This window comes from Solanum verrucosum, unplaced genomic scaffold (assembly GCF_900185275.1).
Source record: "Solanum verrucosum unplaced genomic scaffold, falcon-dt-bn FXZP01000032.1, whole genome shotgun sequence".
Taxonomy (NCBI): Eukaryota; Viridiplantae; Streptophyta; class Magnoliopsida; order Solanales; family Solanaceae; genus Solanum; species Solanum verrucosum.
This window is the reverse complement of record NW_026020569.1, coordinates 2,793,011-2,811,048: the sequence shown is the minus strand read 5'-3', so window position 1 is coordinate 2,811,048 and position 18,038 is coordinate 2,793,011. Positions and strand designations below refer to the sequence as shown.

Genomic DNA, 18,038 nt, shown 5'->3' with positions numbered 1-18,038 from the left:
TTAATACTAATTTAAGAATGGAATTTATATAATTGAAAAGGTATAAGTTAAAAAGATGATTTTGCAAGAAAAAAATAATTGAAAAAAAAAAGAAAAAATATATATAAAAAAAGAGAAAAATAAATAATTATAAATGAAGGTTATAAAGAGGTGCCACATCATCTTCTCTATGTTCTTTCTTTATATAGATATATATAGATTCCATATACGCCTATCATACGTAAATAAATGATGAGTAAGCTAAGTCGCCGCCAAGTACCAAAAAAGTTATTGAACGTTTTTACAAATAGAATCCTCCAAAAAACTTTTCAGAACATTAAGTGTTTCGATTTTATTTTATTTTATTTTTGAGAACGTCTTGCAAAATGTTCATTTGTAAGTTTAATTTTCCATAATATGTCAAAATTATTATTGAAAAAACATTTTATGAGAAGAAACAATTAAGGTTTCTAATTGAGTCACGTGTAATGACCCTCAACAACCAGGTGGTTGATGAGTGCGTTGACAGATAGAATGGTAGATGTTCACTAGGAGATCTATACCGAATGGAACAACGTACGTACTTTTTTTTCCCACATTCTTTAGCCGGAGTTATTATTTCTATTAAATATATAAAAAAATAATTGAATATTTCATATATAAAATTGTGCATAAAATAAATATTAAAAAGTAAGCAAAAAGTTGAGGAGGAACAAAAGTACTGCTTCATATGAAAACTCAATGATGACTTTGAATTTTAACTCAAAAATAATAGATTATTTTGGGCTTTTCCCTCGGCGGGGAAAATACTAAGACCAAATGATCTACGCTGAACCCAAGTACTAGTACTTGCATATTAGAAAGAAAATAAAAACTTTCACACCTTTATATCAAATCAATAAATACATATATTTATTTTTATGTATATTGTACTTTTATCTAATCATAACTAATTTACATAAATTGTAATGAATTAACACAGTGTTAATCATTGAATGCGGATAAGATTTTTCGTGTATAAACTAATAATGGCTTGGAAAATACTTCTCTTTTCTTAATTTTTTGTCCACTTTTTTTTACTTATCCCTTTTCATCTGTCCATTTGACAAATCGAGGAAGTAATTTTTTTTAATCTATTATACCTTCAATTAATTACTTTGAAAAAAATAAAACTTCTTAAAAATCTTAAACTTTTAATTCATCAACTTCATAAGCAATATGGGTGAAATAGTAAATTCACTGTTAAGATCCCACATCGGTAGAGGGATGGGAAATTGGTCTCTTTATATGTACTTGGACAAACCTCCCTCAAGAGCTAGCTTTTGGGGCTGAGTTATGCCGATGTGTCATATTTTTAGATGATATACTATATTAATAATTATTTTCTTAATAGGTGTACTAATTTAAAAGTGAGCAATTAATTAGAGACGAAGTAGAGTTTGAAAGGAAGCTTTTGAATTGCTCACAATCTTTGATTATTTTGTCTCTTTATAATTCCCACTTGAAGTGAACGTGATTGTTAGCTGACGGCGATTAGTCATATGGGGTTTCTTGTTGCTTAGTTGTGTGTCATTTTCATGTCATCCTCATCATGGGGGTTAATGTTAACGTGGCATCAAATGCTCCTCATTTTTACTTGATTCAAAATGTGTACAAGAAGAGCCCAGGTCTTTCTTATTTACAAATTAATTAGTTTTGTGACAAAAAATATATTATAAGAGCGGTTAATGTTTTACATTGGTTGAAGAATAAATTGACGGTTATTTTATATGAATTTGAATAATTTTCTCTCATAAATTAGCTATTAAGATTGAGATATGTAATATATGTATAGAGTATTAGAATCAGGTCCATTCCTATTTGAGCTCTCGATCCACATTTCATTTGGGCCTTTTGGACGTGACGTGTGTGTGGAGGTGTATGTTATAGAGTGAATTAATATCCTACATTGATTGAAAAATGGATTAATAATCTACTTGTATGAACTAGAACAATCGTTACTGAGCTACTATTTTTTAGAGTTAAATTAGACTCAACTGTTATTATCCTTAACCAAGATATAAGGTGATTTGAGTTTTGGACTTCCTTTGTCTTTTCCTTTAATCCATTTCTGTTGTTTTTATTATTCATTATTAACACACACACGAACAAAAACCGAAAAAGAAGAGGCAAGAACCATTTTGATTTACACAAATATCCATTTAAGGCTATTTTTAGAAGTCCTACAAGTATTGCCCGTTGAAATAATAAAGGAAAGCATTAGAGCCCATTTTGATTGGCTTAAAAGTCGGTTAAACCTATTTTTAAATCAGTTTTTGACTTCTGAAAATGTTTGACAAATATAGGGCATGTGTTGGATTGACTTTTGGCTTATGACTTATAAGCCAAAAGCCATAAGTTAGGATTTCTAACTTATGACTTATTTTTGTTATTTTGGCTTTAAAATAAGTGCTTATAAGCACTTTTTAACTTTATTCAAACACTTCAAAATTGCTTAAAAACTATTTTGGCTTAAAAGCACCTAAAATAAGTCAATCCAAACGGGCACATAAAAATGACTTAAAATAAGTCAAAAATAACTTAAAATAAGTTACGAAGTGTTTGGCAAAATAAAAAAATGACTTAAAATAAGTAAAAAGTGACTTAAAATAAGTCAGAAATCAAAAGTATTAAGTCTCCCCTACTTTTGATTTTTTGACTTAAAAATTATTTCAGTTTGACTTTTTATTTTTGACTTAAAAACTATTTTTTTTAAGTCAATCCAAACATGCTCTTAGACTGACGTCTTAAATTTTCTTTGGTTATCCCTTTAGGATATCTATTTAATAAATGTTCCTTGTTTTTTTCTCATAATTTATAAACTTCTAAAACCATATTCTAAAGTTTATTTTTGATTAAATTGAAAATATTAGAATATAATCTAAAAAATTTTAACTTACCGTAAATGTTAGACGACAATATATATTTTATTTGTAAAGTTGAGCAATATATAGAGTATAAACAAATAGTATTTTATAATTACTACGGAGTATTACTTTTTTTAATAAACTGGAAGTGGGGAAGGGGAAATGGGGGAGAAGATTACAATAGTAGGATCAAATCCCCACCAACAAAATGAGAAATCAGGTAGCTAACCAATTAAACTACTAAGATTTCCCTATAAACAAATATTAGATCAGAGTCTTAACGTACAATTTTTCAAGTTATATTTCCAAATTTTTAAAATTGGAGGAAAATTTAAATAGTAGCCTAAAAAGAGACAATTGGTTAAAATTAGCCGAGTCCCTCCATATGGGGTAAAACTTACCTGCATCGAGTGTTTACACCAAGCCAATACATGCATGTCATGTGTTTAAATTTATAGTTCATTTATTTCATTAAATCACATAATAATGGAAATTGCATTGGCTTGGTATAAACACCTGGTGAGGGTAAGTTTTTTCCCTCCATATCCCCTCACCCAACTTGGGCTTATGCATCCTAAATGGGTCAATACTTTGGGCTTTCACCAGTTATCACCAATTGCGAGGCCCGACTGTTTCGGTACCCGGCCCATCAATGCGACTCAGTACTTCTCCCTTTCCATCGCCATTGCTAGTCTTCAATAACACGCCAAGCTCAGAGCCTTTCGAATTTACCACCTCCATTTTTGCTTAAACCTCAGTTCTTCCAGGTATTTACATAAACCCTAATACGGAAAATGGAAAAATGAAGGGAAAAAAAAAGCTATTATGTAGACAAATTGGAAGTTCTTTTCGTTTTTTCTTCTGCTTTTAGGAACCTTTTTGTTAATGTGAATTGTTTTTATTTTGTAAGGGGAAGAGGAAAGGAAGCTATGGAAATCCCAGTCCAGCAGAAGAAGCTTTCACTCGATATTAAGGCATAGCTCAACATTTTACCCTTTCTTTCACATTGAAATATTTCTATTTTTTTGTAATTAGCTCTGTTGCTTTTTGTGTAATACATGATTGTTTGAATTTTTCTGGTCTGATTAAGTTGTTTCAAAATGAATGTCAAATCAAAATTTTTCCAAAAAAGGACTATATTATGGACCTAGTTGATTGATTGATTGATGTATTTCTCCGCATTTGATGAAAAAGAACAGTAAAGCACAACCATAATTAAATTAAGAGGAAAAAAGAAAAATTCTGCAAAGGTGATCGAGTTGGTTTAGCAGCTGATCTCCCAAATGATTGAAAATCCCCTCCATGCTTTCCTGGTGGAGCTAATCACACATGTTTGCATAGTGCGGTTTAACTATCATGTGTGGTTTGCCGACTATTACACTAAAGTAGGGTTTAACTTGTGCACACTTGAAAGGTAGTGACTGCAGGTTACCTTATCAACAAAAATAATAAGAAGAGGAAAAAGGAAAAAAAAAAGTAATGTAAAGGGATCTTGTGATGAGAAGTAAGAAAGAGGTAAGACTTGGAGTGAGAAACCTTAGACTTCACAGTAAAAATCTTCTTTGCAAATTCGCTATGGAGAATGAATGATGGGAAAGAGACTTTGCAGAAGAATGTCACTGTTAATAAATATGGTAGAGACGGGTTTTGTGAGCCCGAATCTTTAAGCTCTCCTTAAGGAATTTCACTATAGAGGTATATTGCGAAATATTTCTCGTTTTTTCTACTCTCTTTTGAGCTAAATTATCTTTCATGTATGCAGGGAAATAAAACAGATATAGTCATATGTGCCTATGATGACCATTTTATGGTAAGTCAGAAACACCTGATTTGGTTTTTGCCACATATGAGCATTATTAAGTCTTAATTGTTATTTTCAGGTTATAGCTACTCAAATAGGAAGCATGGGTACAATATTGCAGGCCAGGTATGAATCGTTTTTGTGAAGCTGTTCTTGCTTATATATTGGTGTTTTCAGAGTTCTTTTGATGAGCATGGATTTGGTTTGTGCAGAAAATGAACTTCTAAACTGAAGCCTGTAGATGCTATTTATGTGATCTATGCTATATGAAATCAATCAATCTATCTTTAAGTTGCTATTGCCTATTAAGCCATATTTGCTTTTGAGTTTCACTTGTTCTGCCTATTGTTGTACTCTGAGCATGACTTGAGAGATCTTATAGCTTGTAGTTGAGTTGTTTTTATAATTGGATCTCGTCACTCAGTTGGAAAGAGTTTTGTCATATAAAAGAAGTAAGGTATGTAGTCTTGCTGTGCAGGAAGGAGGAAGGGGTGTCGATCCATCCAACCTTTAGTGTTTCTGTATTACTGGGTAAACGCGATGAGGTATTTTATAATATACTGCAGTAATTTCATGTCGTTTTGTATATAATTATAAACTTGATAAACTGCATTTTTCTCTGCAGCCCATGCTGGTTGCATGTGCTCGGCAGATTATTGAGCACATAAGGTACTTACGGGAACTGAAATTTATTAAGATTTCGACTCTCTGTGAGGGATGATACCTGAATCAGATACTGATATTTCTCTACTAATCCAAACCTTGCTTATTTGCAGTAATGCCGGATCTTCTAGGTCTTTGGTTTTATCTCTTGGACTACGCGACCATTCTCTGGTTAGTAACATGCAGATATTTTACTCTCTTTGCACGTAGAAGTGTTTCTTCCCTTTAATTCATTGCATTCTTTTTATATGCAGCCCACTTTGAAGGGTATCGTTTCGGCTGTCACTGAGAACTGCCTTTGGTGACCTATACTCTGTCAATTTTGGATTGTTCATAGTTGTTATAGCCAGAAGAGAGAAACTTAATGATTAATTCAGTCCTGTGAAGTGTTTATGCTTACTCCTTAATGATGTTCTATTATCAGCAAGACTTCTCTAGACTGTAAAAAAAGTGTTTCTATTGGTGTCCTTATTGAAAGAGGGGCTTTACGACTCGTCTTTATAAATGCATTTATTGTGATCATTCTAGTGTTTTGGTGCAAACGAAGATCGCGATTTGTTCTCTCTTTTTCAAACAATTCTAACGAGGATTATCTTTTTATGGTGCACAAACCTTAAAAAATTACTTTCATGTCAAAGAAAAGATTGAACTTTTCAATACATTTGCGCCACAAGTTTTCCCAATCACTGGTTATATTATCCAGTTTCACGCATGAACTTATAAATAGTTATTTGGCCATGATTTCGAATAATCAAGTGTTTGTCAGAGTAACTCATTATTACAACTTTAAGCATGAAGTATAAAATTTGGTAAACACATTTTAGAAATTTTTACCCACAAAACTTCAACTTTCAAATAACCATTTTTCGATTAACAACAGTCTAATATTTTGTAAAGCAGTTGTTAGACAACAATGTCGTTGTAGTATAGTGGTAAGTATTCCCGCCTGTCACGCGGGTGACCCGGGTTCGATCCCCGGCAGCGGCGCCTTTTTTGATTTTTTAAACAATCACGCCAAAAAGTATCTTTGATGGAATTTTGGGAGTTATTTGACCTTTCTTTATCCACTTAAAGCTCTCCTAGCTAACACCCCCAAACAAAGGAAAAAAAAACAGCTATCTTTAACATAAAAAATAAAAATCTGACATATAAGTTACATAATCAACAACTCAAAATATCAACACTAGGAATATCAAATGGACCAAACTCCTCCATAGAGGTTTATTAGGTTTATTTCGGAACAAGGGTCTGGGTTTCGCAAGGGTGATTTACACAAGCTGCATTTTTTTTGCTCCTAGAATTTCAATTAATATTGAAGGACAACTTAAATACAATACCCAATTGGTATATTACAATAGATAATCAAGATTCTGACAATGAATAGCATCTCAAAATTTGGGTGCCTACTTTACATTCACACATATGGTACACAAAAAATACAACCCACTCGCCAAGTAACTTAACGATGTGCCCCAGCACAAGCATGTGTAGTAACTTCACCAACCATGTAGTGTAGCCTTCATATCCTCTAGTTTTTATCAGCGATTCAATTTCTTTTCCAACTGCAAGCCAGAAATGACAACTTGAGAAAAACATGTCATCAATGGTTTCTTGGAAATTTTATAATAACAGTGCAAGAATAAAGCAGCACTGCATTTTCATTTTCCGTTTTCAACTTTGTTCTAAAAAAATCAGATCTTTGGAAGAAAATAAAGGAAAGGACTTCCCCGACAATTGTACAGCACATACCTGAACATTTTTCATCTTTTGTCTCTGCAACTCTTCCACAAGACTTCCAATGCTGAAAATTGATGAGCCTTCAGTTTTCCATAACAAGCAACCAAGTTCAAATTTGTCAACGAATATCATACCTTTGTTGCAATTGAATGACCATTGATTGCAGTTCTCTCTCCCTAACAGAAGTAGCAGGCATCTGCAGAATGGAAGTGCTGATGTTAGGAGGATGCAGGAGCGTGACATAATTCAGACATACACCATGCATTTCTTTTACACACTCATGCATGGGATAGGGCACACCACCCCAACCCCAACCCCTTCCTTCACTATAAAAGTTCTAACTTCTAACCCCTTAGGCCTTGATGGAAAAAGAGTCAAGACTCAATATAAACCCCAGTCTCACATTATAATAATGGTCAAAGGGATAACTGGTATCCCTACAACACTCTATTTCCTAATTGCTTGGTCTTATCTCTTTTAATAATTAAAAATACGTAATTTTCAAAACAACTTGGCACCATTTCTAGTATCATATTACATAACAAACAAACAAACAATTACCTGCAGAAGATCACTGGTCCCAGCTTCAGCCAAGTCTATAGGGTTGACTGAAACAGATGTAAATAACAAGCCGGTCAGGGGCAACACATAAATATAGTTAACATTCAACATCGAAAGGAGAAGTGGTCAAATGTGGACCAAATGTAAATAGATAATTTACCAGATCCTCGCTCTGCGAACTTGATCAGCTTCACTAATTCCTCCTAACAAGATGCAGAACAGATTAGCAACAGGCAACAGTGATGCACAAGATTTTGATGTAGTAGAAATTACCCTTTGCAAAGTATTCTGCTGTAGAATGCATTGCAATGTTGGAAGTAGTGAAGCAGCTGCTAGACCTAGATTAATTGCACTAGTAGAACCTCCCTGAACTGGGTTAAAGAAATAGCTTGTAGGTTCCTGAACAAGTGAAAAAAAAAAAGAGGCAATGGTTACGAAGCCATCGCCTAAAGAGAGATTGCTAAGTTTGATACTTACCATGAGAACACCAAACAGGGAAGTCAATGCTGAAAGTGAAACTAAAGAAACCCATGCAGAATGCAACTTTATTAAGGAAATAGAAAGGAGACAGCAGCAGAAAGAACTAAAAAGCAAATTCCCTGACAAATCATTTTATGCTCATGTCACAAAGCAAACGGTCTTAACTCTTACATAGAAAGTTTCACTCCTCTTAATTAAGAGATCTTTAATAGAAAAGCTCAGAATCCGACAAAAACCAAAGAACAATTTTTTCCCAAACCAACCTGGATGGATTTTTCTTTTCTTTTTTTATGAAGAAAAAAAATGATTTTATTGGATAAATCATGAACAAATATTGCGCTCTAAATGCACTATAAACTCAAGTATGTGGAAGGAAAATATTGCCACTAAATGCTAAACACAATGAAGGAATTTTTTTTCTTGGTGATCAACAAAGCGGCAAATCTTCAGCTTCACTTATATTAAACGGGATTTGGCACAGGTAACAATCACTTAGGAAGGTATGAGGAATACTTGTAACAAGAAAACAAAGCATGGTCATCAAAAAACACAACAGTCTAAAGGTTATCCACAGTCTACCCCCTAACCCAACCTTTTCCACTCTTGTTGTTCATATCCTTGAATAAACCAATGTTTGTATGCACTAGTGATTTGTGTGTGTGTGTGTGTGTTTTTAAAAATTTTGCAAGTGATTTGGTTTTTTTTTTTTTCATTTTGCAAGTGATTTGGTGTTAATTCACATGTATTATAGACGGAATCTGGTCACTGAAGAAAACTCCCCTTCATAATGCATTATTATAGCTGACCTGACAATCAATGCAAGAAGGCACAGTATATATACCTTGGGACTTAGATCTGCTGATGTGACTTGAAAACGTCCCTTGCGTTGGACAACAGCTCCTTCTGATGAATCTTCTCCTGCGACAAGCATTATCCAGAGACTCAGAAGGGAAGGTAACAAAACAAAGTCATTTAGAAAATCAGAACTCATAATAATCTGGAGGAATTTGTGTTTTTTAAACATCACGCAGTCTAAATTCATTGTCAGAAACCGGATTACCTAAATCTTTTTTATGTCGGTACTGCAATGGGCCGCTATAGTTTCGCTCAGACTGGTACTTCGGATGTTGATATTCCCTACATATAGAACTAAACAATGTAACACAGCTTGAAACAACAATTTACTGCTCGAAATATGGAAAATGTAGACTGAACCATTGCCAATCATTGCATGTGATTTTAAGATGACACGGACTCCAACAAAAAGTTCTACATGCAGCTAACATCAAAACTCGAACCATGTAGGTCGTAGATAAAGTGCATTCTAGAAAAACTATCATCACTGATGTCAAAATTATAAGTAAAATTGGCAGGAACTTGAAGCACCTAAGTACTCAAACAATTCACCCGCATTACACAATTAGAACACTCAGAATATTCAGAACCCATAAAGCACAAGAATCCCACTACTTCCTGGTTACTGGTTAGTAATCTTTGCAGATGTTTTTTTTTAGAAAATTTCAACTGAATAACATTTACTTCAAGAACAAGCATCGACTAACTTGGGGTTGCACATTTTCAATGCCCTTCCTTTCTTTTTGAGAGAATACCATGATCTACTAGCAAATTAGTAGTATTACCATCCTATAATAGCTATCTTCATCCATATTGCAACTGTTTTTTGTTTTCAGAAAACGTTGACCAACTCTAGCAGTTCAATTGTGAACACAACAAATAAATATACCTCTCTCCATCAGTAACAACTTTTTTGGGTGAAAGAGCGTTATCCTGTAGCAGTGAACCACTAAAAAACTTTTTATGCCCAGGAATAACAGAACGTGGCAAGGAGCTACTCTGTCGCAGATTCTCACCATCATCTTTTCCACCTTCTTGGTCCTCAATTTTCGCTAGTGACAGCATATCATTCTGCTGATTAGACTCTGATTGCATAGTATCTTCCCAACTTGGACTACTAGCAGTTATGTCATCTTCACACATATCAAAACATCCCCTGCATTGGTACAACATTTTATATACACATAAATTTCACAAGGAACAAAAACCTTACAAGTCGGAAATATAATAGTTCCACTTTTTCCTTAAAAAGGATTATTAATAATAATAATTCCACAATTTCTGGAACTTTTTTGCTTAATTGACTTTCCCTTTTCTTCGACAATGATTCCTTCAACAAACTTATCCTCACTTTCTACTATGTGAGCAGTTAACTTCATTCATCTGTTAATCTGATGCAAGCATGCTTTCAAGTCCAATCACAGGAGGAGGAGCTAGTTGAAAGATATTCCAGACAAAATGAAGGTTGGACCACATTATTTAACTCAATGAGAACCAAAACTTTTAAATCTTTCACATAGGAAAATCAGTAGACCTTGATCATAAAACCAACTGGCTAATTCTGTACCTTTAACTCAATTACTGGCTAATTTTATACACATTTAACTCAATTACTAGCATGACGGCTATGCTAATTCTATACCTCGGATCATTATACCCACAGCACTTGAACATCAACAAAGGTTTTAATATTTCAACATCACTTTCCTTAATGTACCAGACTCAGCTAGACATACCTATAATGCAAACAGGGTTGTGCTTCCAAGGAATACCACATTCCAAATAGCAAAATATAACTATATATGTAAATACACACACACACATCTGGATAATGAAACCAACTGGCTATAATTTGGGTTGGTGATGATGGATTTACTATCAAATGCCAATAGAAGAAGCAGAACCAGGAGGAAGACAAAATTCTTACTTGAGTGCTTGAAGAGGCTTAATAGGAAATGCAGCAAGTGAACCATCCAAATCATGATTGTCATTCATCTCATCCTGAATGGAGATATCAACAATCATAAATCTGATAATGAAGGACACATTTGAATAACTTGTAAAAATATCCAGTCCAAAGAGATATCAGACTGGAGGCAATTGAGTATGACAAGAATTTCAGAAGGCTTATATTGCAGCATCAATCCATCGAGAAGGAATAGTATACAAAGAGAAGTAATATAGTTCGTCAACATGGTTAATATGAATACCTCGTGAGATAGGACACTCGACTGATTATGCATTTCTGCTACAGAACCAACGTCACCATTTCCCTCCCTTAGCTTCCCCCTGGTACTTGAATCTTCAGCATCTGGAATGTCGTCAAAATCTGGAAGCTACAGACACCATAAAGAAAGGATAAATAAATTTAATAGACACTAGACATTGTTACCTAAAATCAATTGTTCTAAGTGAATGGACAATAAGTACATACAAGAGCAGCTTGGTTCTTCAGATCCTCCAGATTGAAATTCCAAGCACTGATACCACGAATATACTCTTGCTGCATCAGTGAATATACAGAATTACATTAAGACTGACCTTGAATATATCTTTGTGTGTATATTTGCATAAGCTACACAAACATCTGATGCCAAATTTGATTTCTCAAATACGATGGAATAAAACACCTCAAGGTTCTTTCTCAAATAGGATCACTCACCTCAATCTGTAACATAGTTGGTATCATCTCTAAGAATCATATATTTCTGCTTTGCTCTATTCGGGCCCATTTCGTGCTAATAATAATTTTTTCTTACTTAAAAGAGCTAGAAGTATATTTACAACAAAACGCAAAACAGTCATTTGTGTACTTTGACCTCCCAACTAAAACAGAAATAGCTATTTTAAGTGATCCCCAAACTCATTGAAGTCTTCTCAAATTTGTATACACATTCTAGCATGTCTCTCAACTATACAATCGTAAACAAGGTTACAACTCTGGGTGAGCTTTCAAATACACACACCACTGATAACTATGGTTCTCCAAAATCTTGGTGAATGTATGAGAAAAAAGAGGAAAGAATACAGCCTCTCACCTTGCTTATTATCCAGATTTGCTGTATACTCGAATAATAGTAGATATTTTTGACACACTCTATGTATGTGTATAATAATAAATAATAATAAAAATGGAGGAAGTAATAATAATTAGCAACAACAACGATGATGATAATAACTTATGTTGTAGTCAGAACTACTAGGTTACAACATTTTTATGAAAGTTTTCCAAAAAAAATTAAGAGCGAATTAAAAATGAATTCAATGGGATAACACGTACAAAATCAAGTGTAGTTCAGGACCTTCCTCTTATCATTTCTAAAGTTCTTGGTAGTTAGAATAAAGGAGGCATTTTTTTGCTTGCTTATTCAAAAAAAAAAAAAAAGGAGAGGAGGGGAGGGGGAATTTTTCATTTTCATTTGATATACGAAGTAAGCTACTTTAGAGGATTGAAGCTTAACAAGTATAAATATAAAATACAGACTCGCAACCAATGGCCAAAAACCCAGAGCAGAAAAATGCTTTAATTCCAGCAATGAAACACAAAAAGATGCTGTGGACACATTTGTGAATCGTGAGATTTCTCTACCACGTTCTGCAGTTTAGGCACATTCAGTTTTCACCTGTGACAAATGGTCCTTGTCCTCATACATTGCCTGGTTCTGTAAAAGATAATCTGCTTCTTTAGCCTGATAGAGCAGTTCAAATTGTACAAATCAGAATCACATATGATTTCCGTATAATTGGGAAATGCTATCAGCCAGAAAAGCACAGTATAAGATGGGCACAAGACCTTAAGCATCCTAAAACGATCACCTAGAGGTGGAAGGCCATCAAGGATTGTACGTGCCAAATAATCATGTCCTCGTGCTTGTTTAAAGAAAGGGTGCTTCAAAAGCTTCTCAGAAGACGGACGCTTCTTTGGATCTTTTACTAAGCAAGCAGCAACCATTTCTTTAAAAGACTGCAAAAGCACCAAAAATTCAGAACCAAACTTCAAATGAATGAAAAGTTTGTCAAACACACAAACCTTAGAGAATCTCTTGTCCCGTTCATAGTCCAGGCCTGGAGGTGCATTCTGTAGGGTCATCAGCAGAACCTGAATTACAAGGAGAAAGAAAGGATCACAAAAGAACGAATTTTCAGAAAACTTGAAACCACTTCCTTGATTGTTTTGTATAGCAATGAACATCCATCAACCTTCATGGGTGGGTACTTGGAGAATGGTGCATGACCATGAGCAAGTTCAAGGGCTGTTATTCCAAACGACCATATATCTGCTCTGTTAATTTGAAACAATTATTTGAAGGCATGAGACGTGACCTAGAACCAACAATAGAACAGATATGCAGATCAGATACTTACTTAAAATCATATCCATGCAGTTGCTGCATCACTTCGGGAGCCATCCTATTTAAGAATTCAAAAAAAAAAAAGAATTGCAATTACAAGTAAAAGAGTTGGTCCCTATAATGATGACACTAACAAATAAAAATTACACCTCACCGCAGCTAGGGAACTTACCAGCATGGAGTTCCAACAAAAGTATTTCTTGAACGCTGCCTATCACCAGTATCAAACATGCAAGCAGCAACTCCAAAATCTGCCAATTTAATAGCACCATTTGAATCAATCAAAATGTTCCCAGCCTGCAAAGAACACATACCAAAATATAAGTCAAAGCTGAAAGTGGCATCAGTATGCACGCTGGAGTCAGGAAAATGAGAGTAGCTCAGATAAGATTAGCTAAAAACTATTCCCATGTGCTAATAACTTTGCCAATTTGGTTAACAATGAGGGAAGCAAATGTTATTGGTGGGGAGAAAAGAAGTGGAGGAAGAAGGGTGAAGAGAAAGAGAAACTTAAGAAATTTGATCTAGACCACATGTGAATTTGGATTTTCTGCAGAACATAACACAACTTGATATCAAAGAGGCTCAAAATCCTAGACTAAAAATCATAAGTACAAAAAAGAAGCATCATCTCTCTTCTTCAGCAAACAATTAGTAAAGAATGCTTAAACTGTTATTCCACAAAAGCAGATAACACAGTGATACCTTTACATCTCTATGGATGTGTCCATGGTAATGAAGATATACAAGGGCTTTGAGGACCTCGCGCAATAATGTAGCAATTACAGGCTCTTCAAAACCATCAGGATAAGAAGATTTCATGATATGAAGGCAAGATCCTCCAGCCATGAATGGCATGACAACCCAAAGACTGTGACCTGCAGTGAATGAGCAGTGTGCACGCAATACATTTGGATGATCAATCAAGATCATGGTCTGGACCTCTCTCCGGATTCCATCCTATTCAAATCACAAAAAAATATTCTGGAAGCTTCAGCAATTGAAACGAGGCATACATTAGACCCACGAATGCTCCTTAAAAGAGTTTCTGTTGAAGGGAGTATTAATTATGAATAAATGTGGCACATTCTGCCAAAATAATTACTGGAGATGATGTACATTCTGCACAAGTGAATGTCGTAACTTTAATTTCTATATTTAATTAGATTATTTTTTTTTTATTTTTTTTTTTTTACCGTGGTTTCCGGGCGTCGCTTTGCGAACCCGACTAGCTGTACCCACCGGGTCCCGCTGTTTCAAGGCGGGTCCACCACGGTTAGTTCCACGGGGCCCTGGAGACGCGGCCGGTTTGTAATGCCTCCAGTGGCCCTGCTGGGGCTCGAACCGGCGACCTGAAGGACTTTGTCCCAGGCCTTTACCAGCTGAGCTACCCCTCAGGGTTATATTTAATTATTTAATTAGATTAATCTGTTTAATAAAAGATGATAAAATATGAGAAAGACGTATGTAAAAACTAAAAGAGTCGATGGCCTAAAAGCAGACAGTAGAATATAGTAACACACTAACGTAACCCTATCTTCATTAGAACTAGTAATACAAACCTGAGAACATTGTGCTTCAACCTTTAATGCATGAACAAGATATTTACTCAAAAGAGTTGGGGCTTTATTAATAGTATAGACTAGTACAAGTCTGAATCTACAGTAGACAAGAGTCTAGGAGACTTGCCTCCTTATGTAGATGGATCAAATAAGTATACAATCATGCAACCTTCAAACAATATACCCAATTCCTTTTCAAGAAAAAAGATACTTCATAAAATATAACCAGGTAAGAAGAACATATCTAAATAAAAAAGGAGGTTCACAACACCAGCATTCTGACTTCTGACCATATTCAACACCAGGGCATTTTCCATCTAGCGTATCTCAAAGACATATATAGATAGCAGACTTACCAGATCATTGTTGCACTTCTCCAAATCTAGAACCTTGATTGCAACAATTTCATTAAGAGGAATGCACAGAGCCCGATACACAGTTGCACTGACACCATCTCCAACTTCCTCATATAATGTATAATCTTTTGCGTTGACAGGGAACTTTTTCTCTGTTAGCTGTTCCATCATTGCTAGTTATATTGCAATATAAAAACCAGCAAGCACTGTAGAGAAAAGAATGTGAGGCTTCTTCCAGTTATATAACATTTTGCTTGTGATCCACGATATTTTATAGCTCCAGCTACCTCATGAGATGAACTTCCCCTACCAATTACTTCAACAGGAATAAATTCCTAAAATGCACTAGATATAATTGGTCGACTTTTATCTCTCAGATTTGACAAGTTTTATAACCCAACAACCTTGATCATAATGACTTGCCTTGATCACCTTCAAACACAAAATTGCCGTCAACGATTCTGAACAATACTTGAAAATGTCCGCGAAAATAAGACAACGAACCTTGGCCAATATATTCAGTGAGACCGCTCACAGAGATAATCTAATATTCAACCTGAGTACAATCCAGAAATGCAGTGGAGTACCAAAATAGTCGAAGGCTAGATGCAATCTGCCACTAGAAGCTGAGGCCTGAGTACACTCCAGAACTGACAAAGCAATCTGCTGGGCCAAATGAATGAAGATAATGAAATGAAGAAACAAGAAAACTGAAATAAGATGAGACACACAAGAGTTTGTGTGTGTGAGAGAGAGAGAGAGAGAGAGAGACAGAGTAAGAAAATGAATAAATTGGTCCACAATTCTAATCCGTGACCTATAGGTCACACGGAGACAACTTTACTGTTGCTCCCCTTCGTGAAGAAAGAAATTATAAAATGCCACTAGGTTTTTAGAAACATTTTGCTTCTTCAATTGGCGGTGTACCCTATGAGCTTCAATATGTTAACAAGAATAAAGTAAGGACACAAGCATTTTGGCTGGATAGATCCCAAGTGAATACTATCGTCATGTAAAATAGCAATAAAACAGAAAGAAAAGTTGAAATATGCAAACTAGTAAACAGAAGAGAAAAACAATTAAAAAACATAGAAATTCATGTGATACGAATTAGTTCAGCTAACATAGCAAATAAGTCAACATCTAAAATCATGTATCACAAAACAAGTAGAGTCGGAATAACTTCAAGTCCAATGCAGCTGAATTCAATAAATCGTCTCAAAATAACACTTAGGTATCACATCATGGAATTAACACTAAACGAATCCAATACACAAGCAAAGGAAACAGATATTGTACTATCGCGAATAAATTTGATCTTGAGCAAACTATAACAGCTATTAATCTGGTATCCGGAGAATTGCAACAACAAATTTCAATCAGAAATGAGTACAGACCTAGGGTTCCGATGCGAGCTGATATGCAAAAGAGGAATTTCGAGGACTCAATCTGACTAGACTTTGACCGGAAAATCCAAATCCAGATAAAAACGGCGACGTTTAAGGAAGATGAATTTGGGGATGAAACGGTTGGACTACTCCGCCATTGATGATTAGGAATCGGAAGATATTATAGTTGTTACGTTGCAAGTTAGTCGTCCCCGGCTACTCTGATCGAATCTTCGCCGTTTATTGAAGAGAGAGAAGGGTAATTTATTTATATATTTATATATATAAAAAAAAATTATAGTAAGGTTTTTTTTTTCTTTTTTTCTTTTATGGGAGAAACAAGTTTGACTGCACGACAGTACATTAATGGACTTTAGTTTTACCTTGGATGAAAAAAAGTAACACATCCTTTTGGGGGGGGGGGAAGGAACAGATGTTTTGACAATAATGTTGAAAAGGCACTCGGAATTACAATTTTTGCTTTATTTTCCATTTTCTTTGATCGTAGTTTACAATTTTGCCTGAACAAGACTTTTGACATAAATTTTGGTGACCTTTCGTTGGTAGCATTGAGAAGTAATCTCAACAACAATAACAAATTAACAATAATATATACGGGAAGTCTAATTTTATAAGGGATAATAGAAATAATAGAATATACACATATTTTAATTATATTTTGTAGAGATAGAAATATTATTTTCGAGGACATATTAAATTGAAACGGAAAGTAATTTCGTGTATATATATATATTTTAAAAAAGGATATCATATATGCAATATTTGATTCTTATTTTTCTTTTCTCATGTCATTAATATGTGTATTATCTATTGTAAATGTAGTATTAGATTTTTATTTATTTTTCACTCATTAATATATGTATTATCTATTGTAAATGCTGTATTTGAATCTTATTTTTCTTTTTCACGTAACTAGTATCATATATGTATTATCTTAGCTATATTGTTAGAAAGTTTAACATTTTATGTGATGATTTTTTCTTCCTAATTTTTGTTTTTAGTAAACTGATAAAAATCATAAATGATCCATTTTGCAAGAAACTACAAATCCAGCAAACTTCCTCTACTGCAACATTAAAAGTTGTTTCACCTGTTTCAGACTCAACAAAACTCTTCAATATTTAAACCTTTTTAAAAAATAAAATAAAATTGAGATTTAGGAAATCTCAAGTGTGGAGAAACAAGAACATCAACAAATATTTTTTTTGTGGTACATAGGAGAACTAAATTGATTTCTTAATATTATTCATGGCTTAAGTATTTGTTTGGATTGACTTATTTTAATATTTTAAAATCAAAGTAATTTTTTTAAGTATTTAGGTGAAATTAAAAGGTGCTTATAAATACTTATTTTAAAGCTAAAATAACAAAATAAGG

At 34.2% G+C, this 18,038-nt stretch overlaps 2 protein-coding genes and 1 non-coding gene across 4 annotated transcripts; 2 read left to right on the top strand and 1 right to left on the bottom strand.

Moving 5' to 3' along the window:
* The first annotated feature begins 3,047 nt into the window (after nt 1-3,047).
* LOC125811004 (uncharacterized) lies at nt 3,048-5,819 on the top strand. Its single transcript, XM_049490493.1, has 8 exons — nt 3,048-3,105; nt 3,717-3,859; nt 4,648-4,695; nt 4,766-4,812; nt 5,165-5,231; nt 5,312-5,355; nt 5,463-5,520; nt 5,604-5,819. Exons 1-8 carry the CDS (start codon nt 3,048-3,050, stop codon nt 5,652-5,654), a joined length of 516 nt encoding a protein of 171 aa, XP_049346450.1. The 3' UTR covers nt 5,655-5,819.
* Nucleotides 5,820-6,264: 445 nt separating this feature from the next.
* On the top strand, nt 6,265-6,336 carry TRNAD-GUC (transfer RNA aspartic acid (anticodon GUC)). Its single transcript has one exon. It is a non-coding gene; the product is annotated as a tRNA-Asp (tRNA).
* A 342-nt stretch (nt 6,337-6,678) lies between these two features.
* Nucleotides 6,679-16,895, bottom strand: LOC125810854 (serine/threonine-protein kinase BLUS1). 2 transcript variants are annotated; one of them, XM_049490347.1, is made up of 21 exons: nt 16,650-16,895; nt 15,253-15,915; nt 14,040-14,294; nt 13,507-13,631; nt 13,348-13,392; nt 13,183-13,264; nt 13,013-13,081; nt 12,776-12,946; nt 12,606-12,671; nt 11,417-11,485; nt 11,193-11,318; nt 10,910-10,983; nt 9,872-10,138; nt 9,188-9,264; nt 8,969-9,045; nt 7,921-8,046; nt 7,808-7,850; nt 7,648-7,694; nt 7,221-7,282; nt 7,099-7,150; nt 6,679-6,911 (listed from the first exon to the last, which is right to left on the bottom strand). In XM_049490347.1, exons 2-21 carry the CDS (start codon nt 15,421-15,423, stop codon nt 6,888-6,890), a joined length of 2,028 nt encoding a protein of 675 aa, XP_049346304.1. In that variant the 5' UTR covers nt 15,424-15,915; nt 16,650-16,895; the 3' UTR covers nt 6,679-6,887. The 2 variants fall into 2 exon arrangements, with proteins under 2 accessions (XP_049346304.1, XP_049346305.1); XM_049490348.1 differs by having other exon boundaries at nt 15,253-15,918; nt 16,650-16,727.
* Nucleotides 16,896-18,038: the final 1,143 nt, after the last annotated feature.